The sequence below is a fragment of the Mustela lutreola genome, chromosome 1 (assembly GCF_030435805.1).
Source record: "Mustela lutreola isolate mMusLut2 chromosome 1, mMusLut2.pri, whole genome shotgun sequence".
NCBI classification, from domain to species: domain Eukaryota; kingdom Metazoa; phylum Chordata; class Mammalia; order Carnivora; family Mustelidae; genus Mustela; species Mustela lutreola.
The window spans coordinates 48,389,494-48,410,364 of record NC_081290.1 but is presented as its reverse complement, the minus strand read 5'-3'; the positions used below and the strand labels follow the sequence as shown (position 1 = coordinate 48,410,364).

The following is a 20,871-nucleotide window of genomic DNA, read 5'->3' as shown; positions in this document are numbered from 1 at the left end:
AAACAGTATAGGTTGTTTTCTTAATTTCTTTATAAGACATGTAATTGTTCAAGACAAAAATTATTGACTATATTTAAATATATATGGATCTAATATATGACAATAATAACATTAAGGATGGGAGATAAGTAGAACAACACTTTCTCAAGGTTTTCACATTTTACATCAGGTACTATGATATAAACTCTATGCACACTGAGATAATTTAAGGATGTATACAGTAAGTGCTAGAATAAGCACTCAAATTAATGTAAAGAGGTTTAGCAGAAGGCCAATAGAGGACTTAAGATGAAGTATGAAGAAATAATGATTAACCCAAAAGAAAGCAAGAAGGGACATACAGAAGAACAACAAAAAAAAGGATTAAACATATAGAATATGGTTGCAAATGGCAGTAAATCTAAGTACAACTACAATATTACATTAAAAATAAGTAGACTAAAATCTCCAAATGAAAGCCAGAAATTATCAGACTAAATGTAAATAATAAAATCAAGATTTTATTACCAACTATAAGCTATTACAGGAGATGCATATTTACAAACACACATACATAAAGATACAAATTGATTGAAAAGGGTGGAAAAAGATTTATCAGGCAAACAGTAAGCCTAAGAAAAGTGGAGTGGCTATATTACTATCAGACAATATGGACTTCAAGGCACAAGTATTACAAGAGATAAGGAGGGACAGTCCATTACAAAAAGAAGGAAGGAGGGAAGAATGAAAGGAAGGTAGGTAGGAAAGAAGGAAAGGATCAAATAAAATCATCAGGTAGAAATAAAAACCCAACTGAAGACATAAAGATCCTGTGTATGCACCTAATAACACAACTTCAAAATATATAAAGCAAAACTTCAACAAACTAAAAGAAGAAATAGACAAATGTACAATCATAGAATGTAACCCTCATCTCAATGAGTGATGGAACAACTAAATATAAAAATCCAAAAGGATAGGAGGACCTGGGTGGCTCAATCAGTCAAGCATCTGACTCTTGATTTTGGGTCGGTTTATGATCTCAGAGTCCGGGGATTGAGCCCCACGTGGGACTTGTGCTCAGCCTGAAGTCTGCCTGTCCCTCTCCCTCTGCTTCTCCCCCTGCTTTCCTCTCTCTCTCAAATAAATAAGTAAATTTTTAAAAAAATAAATATTTTTTAAAAACCCATAAAGGTATAACTGATGGGAATGACACTATCAATACTGAACTGATATTTATAGAAACAATAGTCAGTTACAGAGTCACTCACCTGCAGAATACACATTCTTCTTAAAGAGCACATAGACTGTTTACTAAGGCAGGTAACATGCTAGGGTATGAAATGTCTCAATAAATTTCAAAAAAGTTTGAAATCTTGATTTATCTTCTCTGGCCACAACAGAATTAAATTAGAAAAACACCTAAATATTTGGAAATTACACACACATTTCAAAGAAATGAGTCTAAGAAGAAACCATAAGGGAAATAAAAAAATATTTTGAAATGATGAAAATGAAAATACAAAATATCAAAAATTGTGAATGCAGATAAAGCAGGGCATAGAGGGAAAGGCATAGCTTTAAATACTTCTATTTTTAAAAAATGGAAAGGTCCGGAATCAATAATACACTCTTCTACTCGAGCAGTTGGCAAAACAAGAGGAATCAAATTCAAATTAAGTAGCAAGAAGGAAATAATAAAGCTCAAAAATCAATGAACTAGAAAACAAAAAATCAGTGGAACCAAAAGACGGCTTTTTAAAAAGATTTTTTTAAATGATAAACTTCTCACTAGGCAGCCAGACCAGCTGGAGGGGACCATGGCCAACAGTGAACGCACCTTCATTGCCATCAAGCCTGATGGGTTGCAGTGCAGCCTTGTGGGAGAAATCATCAAGCGTTTTGAGCAAAAGGGATTCCGCCCCATTGCTATGAAATTAATTCAGACTTCTGAAGACCTTCTCAAGGAGCACTACATCGACCTGAAGGATCGTCCCTTCTTGGCTGGCTTGCTCAAGTACATGCAGTCATGGCCCGTGGTTGTCATAGTCTGGGAGGGCCTGAACGTGGTGAAGACAGGCCGAGTGATGCTTGGGGAGACCAACCCTCCAGACTCCAAGCCTGGGACCATTCGTGGGGACTTCTGCATCCAAGTTGGCAGGAACATTATCCACGGCAAAGACTCCGTGGAGAGTGCGGAGAAGGAGATTGGCTAATGGCTCCAGCCTGAAGAGCTGGTGTATTACAAGAGGTGTGCTCAGAGCTGGATCTACGAGTGACAGGAGAGGAGACCTCCATGCTTTGTTCATTCTGTTCCCTCTCCCTCCCCTGAGCAGGGGGCCAGGCTCTCACAAATCCACTTAATTTTGAGAACTTCCTTCTAACCTGGAGGGGATCTCCTGGAACTGGGTGTGCTCACTGTACAGTATTATGTGCTGCCGTCAGATTAAAATATTTCATCCCCTCTCCCCAAAAAAACTTCCAGCTAAATTAGTTGTGGGGAGGGGGGAGAGACAAAATACAAATAACCGAAGTCCAGAATGTCTGAACAAAAGACAAGGTCCCCACTCTCGTGGGCTTGTAGTAGGTGTAACAAATGTTAGTTACTGAAATAAAGGTGTAGGTATGGAGTGTTGTAAATTCTACGAAAGAATTCTGCAGTGTAGGATAGACTGACCTACGTTGGATGGGGGAGCCTCGGCGGACGTATATTAACGCCAACCCCAGCGCTTCTCAAGCGCACCCACCCCCACCTCGCAACTTCCCTCTCCCGCCGCAGCAGGTGACAGCCGCCTCACGCCCCGCCCACTACGCCCCCGCCCTTCCGCGCAGGCGCAGGGTTGGCGCGAGGTGGGGCGCGGCTGGCGACTGCGCGGGGACAACCGCCTGGCGGGCAGGGAGTCTGTGAGGTGTCCTGGACCCGCCACAGCGGCTGCAGTTCTCCGCGATGCCGAGGCCAGAGCCGGGCAGCTCGCCACTCTGAGCCGGTCTCAACACGGAAGGCACAGAGGGAGGCCATGGCGGAGTCCTCCGAGTCCGGGCGGCTGGCGTCGGAGGACGGCGGCGGGAGCTTGGAAGCGGCGGACGACGAGGAGCGGGAGCCGCTGCTGCCGCGGACCGCCTGGGCCCAGCCACCTAAGGGCGCCCCCGGGATCGCCGTCAGGCTCGTGGAGGCTGCCGGCCAGGAGGGCGCGGCCTCTCCTCGCGAGGCTGGAGACAAGGAACTGCTGCTCCGGTCTTGGGACGCGTCCAGCCGGCCCTCCCGGAGCGTGAGTGTCAGCCGGAGCTCGCCCACCCACCCCACCCGGAAACGCCCCCGAGGTGCAGGTGCGACCCGGCCCTTACACGACCCCGCAGCCCCCCTCCCGGTCCCCTGCCGTGAGCGCGTCGCCGCCCGGCCCCTGCAGGGTCCCATCTCTGTCCCACACCAGCACTTGCCTGGGAGGAAAGGCGGTCATTCAGGCAACCCTCCCATCCGGAGCACGGACCAGGGGGCCCGCCGGCAGCCGAAGCTTGGACCCCTTGCCTTTCTCTCCGCTCCCCGGTGTCCTCGCATCTTTCCCAGGGGGCATAGGCCACTTCACCTAAGGCCTGTAGTTGTCACTCTGATCCTGGGGGCCTCCCGCAAGAGTAAGCCTAAACTTTTGAAATCAGACACTGAGAAAAACTTAGCACGGTGAAATGACGTAAGTTGTTTGCTCAAGTTTGGACTTGAGGTTTGGCTTAAGAACCGTGAACTGTCAGGAAGGTTCCCCGAGTTGTGAATTTGCCAGGCAGATGGATGACAGCAGAGAGATGAACAGCAAGAAGTCTAGATGCCATCCGGACACATTTCAAAACTTTCTGGTTAATGTTATTGTGACGTTAGTCAGAGGGGGCAGAGGCAGTTGAATTTCTCTAGCTGTGGTTTCTCTTGCAAAGTTTTCTTTCTGGAGCCCTTTCTGTTCTTACACTTCGAGGGGGAGGGGGGCACTTTTCCACTATTAAGTGGACCGGTAGCCTCAGATAGAAAAGAGGGTAATTGGTACGATGTTGAAGACCAGTAAAAAGTGTAGGCATGCTCTTGCAAGCATGGATATTCCTTGATAAAGTAAGTTTTTTGGCAAGTTGAGTCGAGTTAGGCTACTTTGATAGTAAAATAGGGTACATTTGTATGAATCATAGCTGAAGATGAGATGGGCTCGTTTGTAAAATTATGGTTACATCTATTTGTTGGTGGTTGGGATGGTGTAAGTGAGATGAGGTGTGTACTGTGCCTGTAGTAGAAGTCTGTATGTGATGGCTTAAAGAAAAGCTACAGAAAATGCAGCTTTAATTAATACTGCTTGCTTATCCCTGAGTTTTTAGATTTTACATGTACTGCTACCACTACAATAATGGGGCTCCTACAATTTAAGGAATTTGGGATAGAATAGGTTATTCAAGTTGTAGTTGAGCTTACATTCAAACATCCTCTCAGGTAAATCGGAGAGGCCCCGGAGAACCAAACTTTCCCCTTCAGGTCTTTCATGAATAAAGCTTTAGCTAATTGCTCTGACATGCCAGGTCTGCTGTCATTACATTAGCTAACAGGTGCATTGACCGTACAACACTGAACAGAACAAACATGATGATCACAAAGGGACCCACATTCACCTAGCTATGTAATTTGTTTCTGTATTACCTAGAATCCTTCTGTAAAGTAACTAAAATCTGTGTGGCTAGTTTGCTTTTTTTTCCTACCCTAAAGCTACCTGGGTAGCTAGATTTTAATGGAGCCTAAAAGAGTGTGGTTATTCTGTGTGGTTATTCTTGAGTGTGGTTATTCTATGAAAGTGAGGCTTTGTTTAAAAAAAAAAAAGAAGAAAAAGTATTAAGTCTAGAAAAAGTAACAGTAGTATAGACTGTAGTACTCTGAATAAAGATGGGTAACTAAAGAGAATTCCTCCCGTTTTAAATGGTAATAATTTATATCACAGTTTACAGTTGGCTAAGATTTCTTTTTGTGTAGTTCATTAATTCTCACAACAGCACAACAAGTTGTTATTCACCCTCACCCATGTTATGAGGATTGAAAATGAATAATACTGTGATGACTAGTAGTAGGTCATAGAACTTCAGCGGTAAGCCGAAGTCAAGTATACAGGAAGTGGTAAAGCCAGAACTGAGCCTAGTTCTTTTTATGCCCTGCACTTTTTCCATTTTGCTGTAGATCCCGAGTATTATAAAGTAATTGTTACTTGTGGTTATTAATGGAAGTCTTATTTTTAATGGACTAAAAAATAGTTTTGAGTTGTAAAAAGTATTTTAAAAATTTCATACTAGTCTCCTAAAAAGTTTATGATTGAGTAATATAACTAGATTTTTAAGTTATTTTTTAATGAGTTATTTTAATAAGTTAATGGTAACTTCCTTTGCCCTTTACCACCCAACTTCCATAAAGCCACCTCTTTAGTTCTAAGCAATTCTTACCTTTAGGTTGATATTAACATGATTTATCTTATGCTTAAAGCATATACATTTATGCTTATCTATTTTTTTTAATGTAAATAGGAATTTTATGTACTTCAGCCAGTGGAAGAATGTCTGTAACCTTCACTTGAGCAAGACACTGACAGAGTCTGGAACCAGCATAAACACAGTGTTGGGTCAGTGTCAAAGTAGAGAGATTAGTGGCATTCCTTGTTGTAGTTGTCATTTTAATCAGTGAGTTGGAGAGTAATAAAGATGATAATAGTTAATACCTAGGTAGCAGTACGTGTAGGGCATAGTTCTATGTACTTCAGTTCCATTAATTCATACTAACCCCATGAAGTGTCTACTATATGTTAGTCTCATTTTAAGGAAGCACAGAGAGATGAAGTGACTTCTCAAGGTCCCAGTTAATACAAACCAGGAGCACTTAACAGTTTTTTTAGAGAGTCTACAATTAGGGAATGGTGTTAGAACACAAAGAACTACCAAAGGAAAAGGAAGTGTATATTTATAAGCCTTTTAACAATTCATGGTGCTTTATAAATGTTTGAACAAAATAGCATCATTTAAAGTAAGGAAGAGGGGCGCCTGGGTGGCTCAGTGGTTTAAGCCTCTGCCTTCAGCTCGGGTCGTGATCTCAGGGTCCTGGGGTTGAGCCCCGCGTCAGGCTCTCTGCTTGGCGGGGAGCCTGCTTCCCCCTCTCTCTCTGCCTGCCTCTCTGCCTGCTTGTGATTTCTCTCTCTCTGTCAAATAACTAAAAAAAAAAAAAAAAAATCTTAAAGTAAGGAAGAAAGACGTGGGTGGGAAGTAAGGTAATGGAGGCTGGCATAAGAGTACACAAAATGCACATTGGATGCTTGGTGCAGGCAGCCCACAAATCTGATCTCTAAAGTTCCTGAGGAGCCAACTTGAGGGGAGCACAGTCAATGTGCCCATAAAGTTAAACCAGTTATTTGAGTCAAAACAGACCTGACAAAGGAAAATCTGTCATGTATCTTTTGGAGAAGAGACTACATGATGAATAGTATCTTTGTAATAAAAGTGATGAGTTTCGTAGGGGTATTTCTTAGAACGTCCCTGAAGCCCATTGTAATAGAAGAATTTCTAATGGATGGTGCTGTAAGTATTGCTGGATCTGTATTCTAGATGCTGATCATCTGGCTGAATTTAGAGGAAGGTGTTAGAAGAGTAGATGCCCTATGTGTCTTGACAGTCCTCCATAACTGACCTTTTGAAAGGTACTGATTGAGAAGCCACTTCTCTCTCTCAAGAGATTATTCTTCAACTAGTAATATGAAGACACCTATTTTTTGTTTTCCATTTATTGCTGAGATAAATCATTCTCAAATGCTTGAGTGCCTGCTGGGTGCCGGTGGGAACTGAGGCCTTGGGGAAACAGTGGTGACCAGATATCAGATGCGTGTTCAATTAGGAGCCTTGTCCCCACATAGCTTTTTAGCCTAATGGTGGAAACAGTCAATTAAAACAGTTTCAACAGCCAGTGTATTTGAATGGGGAAAACTGAGGGTTCCTTGAACTGTGTCCTGGATTTAGGGGCCAGGGAACACTTAGCAGAGGAAACAGTATCCAATTTGAGACCTGAAAAATGGCCCTGGAACTCCCAAGAGCAGGGTTCAGATCACCAAACCAGTAAGCTAACTACTTATCTTTTTAGAAACTATTCCGGTCATTGGGTAAGATAGAATTCCAACCCCTGAAGTGAGGAGGGGCTCATTTTGGTTTATTTATTAAAATGAGACCTTGATAATTACTACATGTAATTATATAAAAGGTTTATAAAATGAATTCTCTTATTCTGTTTTCAGTTTTGGTTACTACGAGGCCAGTGATAACTCTTAAGTGTGTTCAAGGGGATAGTTTGTTAATAAATAATTGTGAGATTTATCAAGGGCCTGCTAGGTACCAGGCACTGTTTTTAAGTGGTTAGAGTATACCAGAGAGCAAAACAACAGTCTCTGCCCTTCTGGAACTTAGGTCATTTTGTCCTAGTGCTACAAGTGAAGAGATGGAGTTCAAGGATCAGTAAGAATTAGCCGTGGGAAGGAAGCTTGGAATATACATGGGGAATAGCATAGGCAAATGTTGAGAGGATGTGCTGGATATCTTTTGAAAAGTGAGGAGCTCAAATAGGACTGGAACTTGAATAGAAGATTGACACATCTTAGAGGAAACCAGAAGGGAGTACACAGAGGTAGAAGTGATATTTTCCTCAGAAAATTCTTTGATACACCAACAAATCAAAGCCTTATAGTTTATTTCTTGAGGGATAACAGTAATTTTACCTGAAAAAAAAATTTTTTTTTAAAGATTTTATTTATTTGACAGAGATCACAAGTAGGCAGAGAAGCAGGCAGAGAGAGGTGAGGGGAAGCAGGCTCCCTGCTGAGCAGAGAGCCCGATGAGGTGCTCCATCCCAGGACCCTGAGATCATGACATGAACTGAAAGCAGAGGCTTAACCCACTGAGCCACGCAGGTGCCCCCCCAAAATTTCTTTTAATTAAAGAAAATGTGGCTAACCATGCCCCTCTACTATTAAAAATCAAAACAATGACTACAAACCTTCAAACCAAATCTCCTATAGCATGTACAACTTGAGGCAGCATAACTTTTGGAAGCATCCTCCAAGTTAAAGTAATTGCCAGATGTACATTTCAGAAAGTAAAATGAAGAAAGATTTATAATGTAATTGTGAGTTATGACTTAAAGAAAAATTATCTCCTAAAAAACAGTTTCTTTGATTTTAGAACAGTTGATATGTGGTCATTTTTTCTGGCTGATCATTTAGATGGTAAGACCAGTTGTCTTTTAAGTGTCATTCTAACAAGTGATGGTAAATCCAGGCCATCTTCAAAGAATGCCCATTTTCATGTGGGGAGATTATCTCATTTATCCTAAAGACGAGTGCTCAGTAAGGGACAAATTAAAGAGAAAGGGATTAAGAATATGCTGACTGATTTTATAGGAATGGTTCTACTTGATCTGATTTTGTTTGAAACGGAATTTTTAACTGTTCAGAGCATGCGCATGGGATCCATAAAAGCAACAAAGGTAGGTTTTATGATGAACTCATAAAGCTTAGCCCATAAAACAATTTGATAACATTTAGTCTGCACATAGTTTCCACAAGAACTGCTCAGGTATGGCATGGGACAGACCCAGAGTGGTCTAAGAGTTTAGCTAGCTCAGTATGTGTTAATGGTATGACCAGATTCCTAAACAACTAATGTAATACTAGAATGCTTCTCATTTTGGTATACTGCTGAACACTGACAGGCATCTCTATTCTCTGCAATGGGTTTCTGGATTCTGAAGACAATATTTTAATGGGGCACATTGAACAACTGAGGCATGAAACAAGAGGGCAACTCACATGCTGGAAAGCCTGAAAACACTTCCATCTGGAAGGAGATGGAGAATAGAGGAGACTTAGGAGAGCATGAAATGATCTTCAGCTATTTGAAGGGCTACCCCTGGGAAGAAAGGAGTAAGTGGACTTTTGTTTTGCTCCAGATAGTAGGTCTAGGACATTCGGAGAAACCACAGGAGACTTACTTCGAGAAAAAGGAGGAGCTTATATTTTTTTCCATATAAGAGGAGCAAGTAAAAAGCAGTGATGTCTCCTTGAAAGTGTTGAAACAGTTGCCCAAAGAGCCCCCTTCTAGTGATATATTAAAAGAGTATACTGGTTGGGGCGCCTCGGTGGCTCAGTGGGTTAAAGCCTCTGCCTTTGGCTCTGGTAGTGGTCCCAGGGTCCTGGGATGGAGCCCTGCATCGGGCTCTCTGCTCAGCAAGCTTCCTCCTCTCTCTCTGCCTGCCTCTCTGCCTACTTGTGATCTCTCTCTCTGTCAAATAAATAAAAATCTTTAAAAAAAAAAAAAAGGTATACTGGTGCTAGGAGCAGGGTTGAAATAAATAACTTTTCAAATTCTTTCTTATTAAGAGTCTTGGCCTAGAAGAAATACCATTTGACTAATGATAATTATTACTGGCATCTTCTAGCACATAAATAATACTTCATTTATTCCATTAAATATTTATTAACTACTCAGTAAATGCTGATCCCTTATCCAGGTACCAGGGATATACAGTGATTAAAGAGAAAGTTCCTCCATTCTTAATTATTTTCATGAGGTAAATGAGGATGATTATGAATTAGCATATCAATTGTATTGACATGACTAAAATACTTGGATTATTTATTCTTCTTTTAAGTAAGTTAAATATGTCCAATTGCCTTTTTTGTGGCATTTTTCTTACCACATACTTTTTAAAATAAATAAATAACAGTTTTATTTCTGCCTAAATTAAGGCAAATTTTAAGTTAAGGTAAGTTTATGTTTTGAATTTTCATAATGTTGAATGCATGTAATAGCATTTAAATACCTTCCAAAGTAAAGTATGAATAATTTTTGCCTTGTCTGTTGCTTTAAATGATAAATTGTTAATTCATTCTGCAAGTGTGTATTGAGTGCCTATTATGTTCCAGGAACTATACAAGTATAGTGAAAGAAATCCTTGTCTTTTTATAGCTCACAAAATAAATAAATAATTTGTTATGTATTATATATTATTCCAAGTCATAAGTGCTAAACAGGTCATTAAAGTGGAAGTTAGGGAGGATTGTATAGGGCCTTGGGGCCATTATAAGGATTGGACTTTTAGTGAGATAGGAAACCATTGGGCTGTTTTGTACAAAAGTAACATAATCTGACATCTTTTTTTAAAAAATATTTATTTATTTATTTGAGAGAGCGTGAGCACGAGCTGGGTGTGTGTGTGGGGGGGGGTTTAGGACATAGGGAGAGGGAGAAGCAGACTCTCCATTGAGCAGGGGGCCCAACTGGGGCTTGATCTCAGGACCTTGAGATCATGACCTGAGCCAGAGGCAGGCGCTTAACCAACTGAGCCACCCAGGTTCCCCAGATCTGACATGATTTGAAAGAATTACTGCTATAGTTTCTCTGTCAAGTATAGAGAAGGCATGGGTGAAGACGGAGAGTGGTTAGGAGACTCATAATAATCCAGGTTAAGAGTTGATAGTCACTTGGAACACATTGAGGGGATGGAGATGGTTGGATTCTGGGTGTTTATGTAAGATAGAGTCATGCAAAGTGCTGATGGTTTAAATGTTGATGGTAAGAGTTTTAAGATGATGGATGATTCCAAGGTTTCTGGTCTGAGCAGCTGAAAGATTTGGAGTTGCCAGCAACTGAAATAGGGAAACTTGGGAGGAAAGCAGTCAGGAAGGGTGACAAAGATAAGAATTGAGTTTGGCGGAGTAAAGTTTGAGCTGTCCATTAAACATCCAAGTAGAGATATTGAGTATAGTAGTTTGGAGTTCAGGGCAGAAGTCCAGGCCCAAATATAAATTTGGGAGTTAATCAGTGCTGATGAAGAAGAGAAAAGGACCATGAACTGAATCTGAGGCATTGCAAAGTCAGTCTGTCAGGGAGATAAAAATGAGCCAGCAAAGAGACAAAAAGAGAAGCCAATGAAGTGGAAAAACCTGGTGAAGGGGAATCCTGGAAGACAAGTGAAGGAGGAGGGAGTGACCAACAAGGTCAAATGTTGGAATTGGGCAAGGAAGATGAGTTTTGAGGTTAGATTTAGCAATATGGATGACTGCATACCCCAACAAAAGCTTTATGAATGGAGTGGTTGGGACAGAAGCCTGATTTAAATGGGTTCAAGAGAAAATCGGGGAAGAAAAATTGGAGATGGAAAATATGAATAACTATAGAGACCATCAAGAAATGCAGAACATTGGGACGCCTGGGTGGCTCAGTTGGTTAAGCAGCTGCCTTCAGCTCAGGTCATGATCCCAGCGTCCTGGGATCGAGTCCCACATCGGGCTCCTTGCTCTGCAGGGAGCCTGCTTCTCCCTCTGCCTCTGCCTGCCATTCTGTCTGCCTGTGCTCGCTCTCTCCCTCTCTCTCTGATAAATAAATGGAATCTTGGAAAAAAAAAAAAAAAGAAATGCAGAACATCTAGGAGTAATGTGGAAGTTAGATTTAGGATGAGAAAAATTATAGCATGCTTTGCATGGTGATGGAAATGATCCAATAAAGAGGGAAATATTGATGCAGGGAAGAAATGCTGGAGAAATGCTCTGGACTCATCAGGAAGAGATAGGGTCCGGTACACAAAGTGGATGCTTAGACAGTTCATCTATAGTAACAGGTGGAAGGCAGAGGGTATCAGAACAGATGTGGTGCAGAGGGCTGATGATAGTTTTTTCTGACTGCATCTCTTAAGGCTCATCTGAGGGAGAGGAAGTGTTGAAAATTTGAGAAGAGAGGAGGATTTGAGAGTTGTCCAGAACAGTGGGAGAGACTGTGTACCTGGAGATGTGTTAGTTCAGGATGCTAGAACAAAATACCATAGACCGAGTGGTTTAAACAACAGACATTTATTTCTAACAGTTCTGGAGAATGGGAAGTGCAAGATGAGAGGGCTGTCTTCCTGGCTTGCAGAGAGCCACCTTCTCACTCTGTCCTCATGTGACACAGGGAGAGAGAGAGCATGCCCTTGGCACTAATCCTGCCCTGGCGGTCTTATCTCATCACCTCACCTAAGTATAATTACCCTCCAAAGACTCTATCTTCCAATATAATTCCATTGGGAGTTAGGGCTTCAACATATTTTGAGAGGACAGTCAGTCCATAACAGGAATGTAATATGCTTCCCAAGCATTATGAAGGGCCCTCCTGAAGTTTCTGGTGATGAAATTAAATTCAAGTGAGCTATCAGGCATTGTTGTTTGTGTTTGTCTAGTTGAGTTTAGCTGTCTGGGCCTAGGCATACTCAGCAGACAGTTCAGTTTAACCAGGACTGGGATTTTTCCAGGTGGCCATGATGAGGGGAGGGAGGAAAGGAAGAGTGGTTATGTGATGACTGACCATAATTTAAGCTGGCCAAGAAGGGAAATAAGGACACAAAGATTAGCGACAACATGGTAGATCAGTGTTTTGTATACCCTAGGGGGTTGGAAGAATTTTGGGGATTCAGGGTACCAGAGGGAATGAACTAGGAAGAGAGAAGTTACTTGAAATTGAAAGGTATGGAAAGATTGCAGGTATTAGTAATGACAGATCTGAGGTATGACTTTGCGGTTGGAAGCTGAGGTAGGCTAGAGCAAAACCACTGGAAGAGGAATTCAGAGTAATGAGGTATTGGTGTGATTATTTCAACAAATAGGGATTTTCTTTTTCATGTTCATTACTTGAAGTTTAAAGAGAAGTGGGGTTAGGGAGGAAAGAAGGAAGAATCCAAGAAACCCATATGATGCTTGATTACATTTTTTTCTGTACCTTAATGTCCTAATGCTAATAACCTAACCCAGTATTACAGGTCCCCATCATGAGCATTCTCATAGCTGAACTCTCATAGTCTGTATTAACATTAGTCGTTTTTTGTTTGTTTGCTTGTTTGTTTGTTTGTTTTAATGCGGTAATTGTTGGTTCTTCAGTATTGAATACATTCTTGGATGATCCTGAATTTGCTGATACTGTGTTGAAAGCAGAGCAAGCAGTAGAATTTGGAGTTTTTCCAGAAAGAATCTCTCAAGGTTCAAGTGGAAGTTACTTTGTGAAGGATCCTAAGAGGGTGAGAATTTCATAGATCTAGTATACATAACAGAAGTTTTGGAAAACACTAATTTAAATGTGAAATCATTGTGAGGTTCTGAAGATATTTTCCTAATCTGATTGCACCCTTTGCAAAAATAAAGGTTAGGTTTTTGTTGTTTTTAACTAAAGCACTCTATTATTTAGAAATAGAGCTCTTCATTTTAAGTCATAGTTTGCTGTCTTATTATTTTAATACATGATCTCAAGCATTTATGGAATACTCATATTCACAGCAAAAGATTTGTTGAGTTTATATTCATAAGTCCTAACTTTACAGTAACTATATTAGCCAAGCAGAGTAGAAATTTAAACTTTAAAAACATATTCAATGTAATTTCCAGATCTTTTTCAAAGGCTTATTTTGCCCAGAGGAAAATTTTTTCCCAGAGGAGCCTGGGCAATCTGAAAATTGAAGGCATTGGAATGTGACATAGTGAAATGAACCAAAGTATAATTCAAGGGCAGAAAAGAGAAGTTGATATGGGACTTTGTTCCACTTAGTCTAGAATTTTTCAGAAATCTATGTTATTATCTCTAAAAGCTTTCTAAATGATACATAGCCAGCAGTTCTTTTTTCAGGAGTAAGAAAGATTATGATTTCATCCTAATATTTTTTACAAAGATCAAAGTTGTATTTTAAAACATAGTCTTTTTTGAATTTTAAATGTATATGTAAGTCATGTCAATCTATCAACCTTTATTCTGAGTTTGATTTTGTAATTTGTTCTTGTTGACTTTTTTACTAGTGATTTAGACTTTATTGCATTATAAAGCAATTATATACTTAAAATTATAGTAAGGCTTTTAAATCTTGTCTAAGGATAATTCACCCTCTAATTTAATATGAATATATTTTATTAGACTGGTAATAAAGATTATAGACTTTAGACATCCATGAGCAATTTTTTTTAAAGGAGAGAATTTATTTAAAACTGATTCATTTAAAAAAATTGGAAAATGATTAGGGTAGGAGAATCTCACAGCATAGAGGTTCACATATAACTATCATTACCTTTGGATTTAGAGACTACTTTTTGTCATTGGATTTATTAGTTCATTTAACAAATGCTTGAATGCCTACTGCATACTGGGCACTGTTCTGAGTACTTGGAATATAGCCCTAACAAGCAGTCTCTGCCGTTATAGAAGGTACATCTAATGAGAAAGTAGATGATAAATAAACATATAATTTTGATAATTAATAGATGCTGAAAGATAAAATCATTTCACCTAGAATAGTGGTTTTCAGATATTGTAAAATTGCTGTAACCCTTCCATAACTTGGAAGTCCAGTAATAAAACAGATAAAGTCAGAGTTGATCCAGTTAAGTGGCATGGGGTCTTAGAACCATACCCTCATCTCTACTCTCACCTTCCCTAGTATTTCTCAGAGCACAGTTTGAAAACTACTAGCCCAAGGGATTATTGATTTTAGATTGTTGAATGAGAATGAATATAAAAATATAATTAAAACTGAACCTCTTAATATGTAAGAGTAACGCCCAAATCTGGTGGGAAGAAATACAAAAAGATTTCTCAAAATGCATTTTGTGGATTATTGTCTCTCTATATCAGAAGTCTAACAAAATTTCTACTTTTTTATATAGAAAACTATAGGTGTGTTTAAACCCAAATCAGAAGAGCCTTATGGTCAACTGAATCCAAAATGGACCAAATATGTTCATAAGGTCTGCTGCCCTTGCTGCTTTGGTAGAGGCTGCCTGCTTCCTAATCAGGGATACCTTTCTGAAGCTGGTGCCTCCCTTGTAGATGAAAAGCTTCATCTGGGCATTGTACCTAAAACAAAGGTAAAGGAGAAATTGTTTTTAATTATGTACTTCTATTTTATAGCCTATTTCTCTGTGAACACTTTAGTAATATTTCTAATGACAGCCTAAAGTTGAGCCTTTGGTTTGGTATCCAGAGTCATGAGAAACTAATTGATTCTAGTGGAAATCCACAAAGTGTCCAAGGGGAATATCCCACACTCATACAAGCTTAGATGGTGCTGACAAGGGGAAAAAGAACTAACAGTTTGAAAGCAGAAAAATATTGAGGTTCTAGAAATTCTCCTGAAGGTAGAGATAACTAATGCGCTCGAAAGACTGCTATTTTTTTTTCTTTTTAGCCTTTATAAACTTTTACTTGAAGACTTCCTCACAATATTTGTTCCTAAATCTGCGGATGATTACTTTTTGCTTCCACCAGCCAGTTTTTGATTGTCTCTCCCAGAAATACATGCCATTTAACTGAGTTTGCAAAATCCCTAAGCCTTTCTCTTTTAGATTCTCTGAGGCATTTACTATAGGGTTAAACTCTGCTAATTAATAGTTTTAAAGTACATTTCACGTAGTATATGAGTAGAAATATTATAATGCCAATTCTAATAACCATTTTTCTAAAACTGTGTGTTTCTAGGTGGTTTGGCTTGTCAGTGAGACATTTAACTACAGTGCAATTGACCGTGCAAAATCTAGAGGCAAAAAATATGCTTTAGAGAAAGTGCCTAAAGTAGGTAGAAAATTCCATCGGATAGGACTCCCTCCTAAGGTAAATGGGTAAATGATTGTGCTAAGTTTTATTTGGGGGGCAATTCAGCATGTATTAACTGAGCACTGTGTGCTGTAGGCTGCAGATATAATAGGAAGGAAAATGGGTTTTTCATCCTCAAAGAGCTTATAGTGAACAAACCATCTCAGTGCAATATGATAAGAGAGGATAAAGGATGGGTGTCTAACTTAGTTTGGACAGGGAGTGTTTCCAGGAGTTTGCACCTATAGCTTTATAAAGAACCAGGCCTGGGTTTTCCTCCCAGCTTCTCCACCAGTTAGCTCTGAGACCTAACTGTCCAAGTCCTACTTTCTAAGCCCTAGGCTCTATAAAATGGAGGTGAGAAAAACTACCTCCTGGGGCTGTGAGATTAAATGAAGAAATTCATGTCAAGTACTTGGTATGGTGCCCAGCACACAGTGTAGTAAGTTGTAGTAACTATGTGTACTGGCTACATACTAGATACCTTCTTTCTTACCACTGTAAAATAAAACGTCAGGAATGATTAGCAGCTAGCTAAGCAAGAGTGGGGACAGTAAATGGGAAAGCATTCTACAAGAACTTTGGGCTGTTTTTTGTTGTTGTTGTTGTTGTTTTTTATTGTGATTTTGTTTTGTGGTTGCAATGCATTTGTCTAGATAAAAGAATCTGAAAAAAATTAATGGTTAACTTAAATTGTTTTTAAAATTGTACTCCAGGTATGCAGGAAGTTTGAAAATCTTTATAAGGCCTGTTATTCCTTTGATATGCTGAAATTAAGTGTAACTGAAGAAGGCTATTGTTTCCATGTTTATGACAACTAGGACTTAATTATAAGTGTTTTAAAGAAAACCTTTTAGAAGTAGTTAAAATTTCATGCCAACAACAAGAATATAATTTTAGGATAAGAAATAGATTTTCTTTATGGAAGTTTATATTTATGAGGCCAGCTAGGTGACCTGTAGGTCCTGTGCTGGAAATACATGTAGTAATTTTAGTGACATAAATGGATTTTATTTTATTTTATTTTTTTAAGATTTTATTTATTTGACAGAGAGAGAGAAATCACAAGTAGGCAGAAAGGCAGGCAGAGAAAGAGAGAGGAGGAAGCAGGCTCCCCGCGGAGCAGAGAGCCCGATGTGGGGCTTGATCCCACTACCCTGGGATCACAACCTGAGCCAAAGGCAGAGGCTTTAACGCACTGAGCCACCCAGGCGCCCCCAGAAATGCATTTTAAAGTGGACATATTTTCAAGGAAAGGGTTTTCTTAAAAACCACTGTAGAGTTTATGACTGATTGATAAGTTCTTTAAAATTTATGACAGGATCTGTAATCTGCAAAGTCAAAGAATGCATTCTTTTTTAAAAATAAATCTATATTCTGTATTTTATAAAAAAAAAAAATCCTGAAGTATTTCATTAGTAAGATAAAATTGCACTGTTATTAAATGACCAGGATAGGTGTACTATTTGGCTTCCATAATTAAAGTCATTTTAAGGAATATTTTTAGAAAACAGCATTCTGAGTTGAGATTATCACCTTGAGAGGCATTTTTTTTTTTAATTATCCTAAAATAGTTTCTGTGCTCCTTAAAAACCTAGGGTTGAGCACTTTTAATTTGCTATGTATTCTTTGTATAATTATTTAAAATTAGTGTATAAAAATAGTTTTGATAAGTGTGGTTATATAAATTAGGGTTAACTTTTTTGTTTTTCTTACTATGTTTATAATAAAACATTTATGATAATACTGCTGAGAAGTTAAAAAAGTAATCCCTTTGTTCTTGTACTTTCTTTTCTAACTATAGTTCTTAAAATTATAGATTGGTTCCTTTCAGTTATTTGTTGAAGATTACAAGGAGGCTGATTATTGGCTTAGGAAATTTGAAGCTGACCCTTTGCCTGAGAATATTAGAAAAGAATTTCAGTCACAATTTGAAAGATTAGTTATTTTGGATTACATCATCAGAAACACAGGTACTGAAGCTCTCTTATTTGTTCACTCAGATCTTGTTAGCTTGCAAATTATTCAACTCTTTATTTTTTTTTAAGATTTTATTTATTTATTTGAGAGAGAGAGAAAGAGTACAAGCAGGGGGAGAGGGAGGAGCAGACTCCCACTGAGCAGGGAGCTCCATGTGGAACTCAATCCCAGGACACTTAAAATCATGACCTGAGCCAAAGGCAACCACCCAACCAACTGAGCCACCCAGGTGCCCCTATATATTCAACTCTTGATGCAGAAGTCTTGAGGCCACTTTTTATCTACCTGCCTTGGAAAATGGAGATGTAGTACTGACTCCCCTGGGCAAAGTTAATCCTGTACTTGAGATCCTAACTCTTAGAAGGCTCCTGCAGAGGTGATAGAGGTCAGTTCCTGTCCCTACTGGGGAATTTCTGGGCAGTAGGACAAAGCCAGAAATGTTATCTGCATAATATGAATAATTAAAATTATTTGTGTAAATTACTTGAGATGCTTATTTTGACATTAGATAACTGTTAGTATAGTCTATAAATACATTAAACTCTAATTTTTTCTCTTCTAGAAGGGAGCCATGATGTAGATAATCTAAACAGTGGTTTCCAAATGTGGTTCCCTGGACCTTATTGGGTCAGCATTATATGGGGACTGATTATACATGCATCTTCTCAGAGGAGTGCACCCCAGCCCTACTAAAGCAGAAAATCTGCAAATGGAGGCCATCCGTCTGTTTTAGCATGTCCTTCAGATAATCTGATGCACTCTGAAGTTTGAGAACCCCTGATTCAAAATGTTTACTTATTTATTTTAGTTTCTGGAAAAGCATGATTATACTTTTCCAGAGTTACCTTCTTAATTAATGTGGTCCTGGATTAATGTTAAAATTGATGTAGAGACTAGAGTACTTCTATGTAGACATTAGGTGAGAAACTACCCAGAAATTTGCCTGGCAATAGAGGTAGATTTTTTTTCTTCCTTAGGTAGAGAAATTATTCTGGATTTTAACAACCTTGATTTAATAGTTTTTCGAGGGGGAGTTTAAGATTTTTTTTATTTATTTGAGAGAGAGGGAGAGAGCGGGCACTGAGCATGGGGGAGGAGCAGAGGCAGAGGGAGAAGCAGACTCTACACTAAGCTGAGAGCCTGAAGTGGGGCTTGATCTCAGGACCATGAGATCATGACCTGAGCAGAAAGCAGACACTTAACTGACTGAGCCTCATAGGTGCCCCAATTTAATAGTTCTTAATAATAATTATATATATATCTCACAGAGTAGTTATAAGGATTTAATGAATTAGTACATGTCACATACTTAAAACAATCCCTGACACATAGTAAACTCTCAAAAAATGTTAGCTAACATTTGTAAGTATTTTTTAGTTTGTGTGTGTTAAATTGGAGCTCTTAATATGTAAACATATGCCACAGATAACCAGTCGAGGTCTTGAAAACCAAAAGGCAACTAGATTATTCCCTTTGATATTAAGCTATGATACCCATAAAAAATGAAGTAACAGGGATGACAGGGTGGCTCAGTGGGCTAAGCCTTTGCCTTCCGCTCAGGTCATGATCTCAGGGTCCTGGGATTGAGCCCCACATTGGACTCTCTGCTCGGCAGGGAGCCTGCTTCCTCCTCTCTTTCTGCCTGCCCCTCTGCCTACTTGTGATCTCTCTCTGTCAAATAAATAAATCTTTAAAAAAAAAAAAAGTAACAAATTTGTTTTCTTTTGAAAGACAGGGGAAATGATAATTGGTTAATCAAATATGAAAAGCAGAAACAGGGAAAGGAAATTAAGGTAAGGAAATTTTAAAATTATACACATACACACAAAATTTCTATAAAAGATTCCTTAAATTTATGTTATCCTTCATTTCTTCATTTCCTTCACTTAGATCCTTGGTTTTATCTCCTTTTTCTGTCTTTCTCATCTTTTTTCTTTCTTTCCTCTGTTTACATTGTATTTTTAAAATTCTATTTTTCTAAATCTCTGTAGCTTTTTTTTTTTTTTAATGTTGTATTGGAATGGAAGAATGATACCAGCTGGGTACTTATTTTTTAGAACTTGGGAAATTTGTTGTAGAACCACTACATTTATTTTGCCTTTATGTAATAAAAATAAAGGCATCTGATATTTTTTGGTCAACATGTTTATATTTTAGTAATTCACTTCTTTTTGAGTCTTATGACTCAATAATGTGGATGAATCTCAAAATCCTGCAGAGTGAAAGAAGCTACACCCAAAGGGAACACACTGTCTGATTCCACTTACATGAAAACCTATAAAGTGCAAACTAATTCCTGGTGACAGAAAGCAGACCTGGTTGCCTGTGGGTGGGGCCGAGGGAGTGAGGGAGGGAGAGACTGCAAAGGACACCAGGAAACTTGGTGAAGGTTTCACATCTGCAAATGCTTATCAAATTGTACACTTTAGTATGTGAAGTTTATTGTGTGTAAATTATACCTCAGAAAGTTGTAAATAGAAAAAAAGAAAAAGAAATGGCAATTGTAACAGAAATGGGTTTAAAATACACACATAAATATATATATTCATAATAGTTTCTAAATATATTTTATTGGTATATCTTAAGCAAGTAGATTTTCTTGAAAACTTCATTCTTTTACTCTTAAGTATTTTGTGCACTTCCATTGAGTTAAGATACTTGATATAAACTAAAAGAAACAAACCAGACATATATCAAACAGACCTTCATGCTAATACTTTTAATTTTAAAGTTATCTTTTTCAACTTTTTGTTTTTATGCAGGCCACTTAATAATGGCAGCTGTTTATGTTTACGTAATGAGTATTCCTTAACATGAAAACCCTCTTGCTCTCAAGGTCTTTGTTTCAGCTATGGAAGACTGTAGAAGTTAGGAATGGCCTGCATTCTGTAATTAATAGTATCTTGAAGATTCCTTTTGCTAGACCTTAATTTATTTGGTTTTTGGGGAATTGTATTTAGAAACATTTTGTATTTGGACTAATTATTTCTAGGGGACCCTAGAAAAGATTAAGTTTTTAGTAAGGTAACTTTGTTAAGTTCTCTTAAAAATATCAATATTTTGCAAATGTCATACATTTAAGCAGTGCACCTAGCAATAAATTGTCTGAAACAACATACTTGTAAACCTTAATAGTTCTAGGCCCTCTTCCCCAAAGAGGAAAAAAAAGAAACCATTACTACCTAAATTATAATAACATTTAAAAAACAATGATTATAAAATCCTTACTGATTTATAAGACAGTTTCTCCCCTTTGAGGGTAAAAATTTTTATTTT

At 38.6% G+C, this 20,871-nt stretch overlaps 2 protein-coding genes across 3 annotated transcripts in view; both read left to right on the top strand.

The window, feature by feature from the left end:
• The first annotated feature begins 1,783 nt into the window (after positions 1-1,783).
• Positions 1,784-2,355, top strand: LOC131825253 (nucleoside diphosphate kinase A-like). The gene has a single exon (XM_059164475.1). The coding sequence runs from the start codon at positions 1,800-1,802 to the stop codon at positions 2,193-2,195; it is 396 nt and encodes a 131-aa protein (XP_059020458.1). The 5' UTR covers positions 1,784-1,799; the 3' UTR covers positions 2,196-2,355.
• A 451-nt stretch (positions 2,356-2,806) lies between these two features.
• Positions 2,807-20,871, top strand: part of PI4K2B (phosphatidylinositol 4-kinase type 2 beta) — a 30,074-nt gene continuing 12,009 nt past the window's right edge. The window contains exons 1-6 of one of the 2 annotated variants that reach the window (XM_059164450.1): positions 2,807-3,306; positions 12,924-13,060; positions 14,691-14,891; positions 15,502-15,633; positions 17,435-17,588; positions 19,327-19,388. In XM_059164450.1, the coding sequence (XP_059020433.1) occupies positions 2,997-3,306; positions 12,924-13,060; positions 14,691-14,891; positions 15,502-15,633; positions 17,435-17,588; positions 19,327-19,388 (996 nt within the window). In that variant the 5' untranslated portion in view covers positions 2,807-2,996. Of the gene's footprint in view, positions 3,307-8,767; positions 8,940-12,923; positions 13,061-14,690; positions 14,892-15,501; positions 15,634-17,434; positions 17,589-19,326; positions 19,389-20,871 lie in introns of those variants that run through there. The other variant, XM_059164461.1, reaches the window with a different exon arrangement.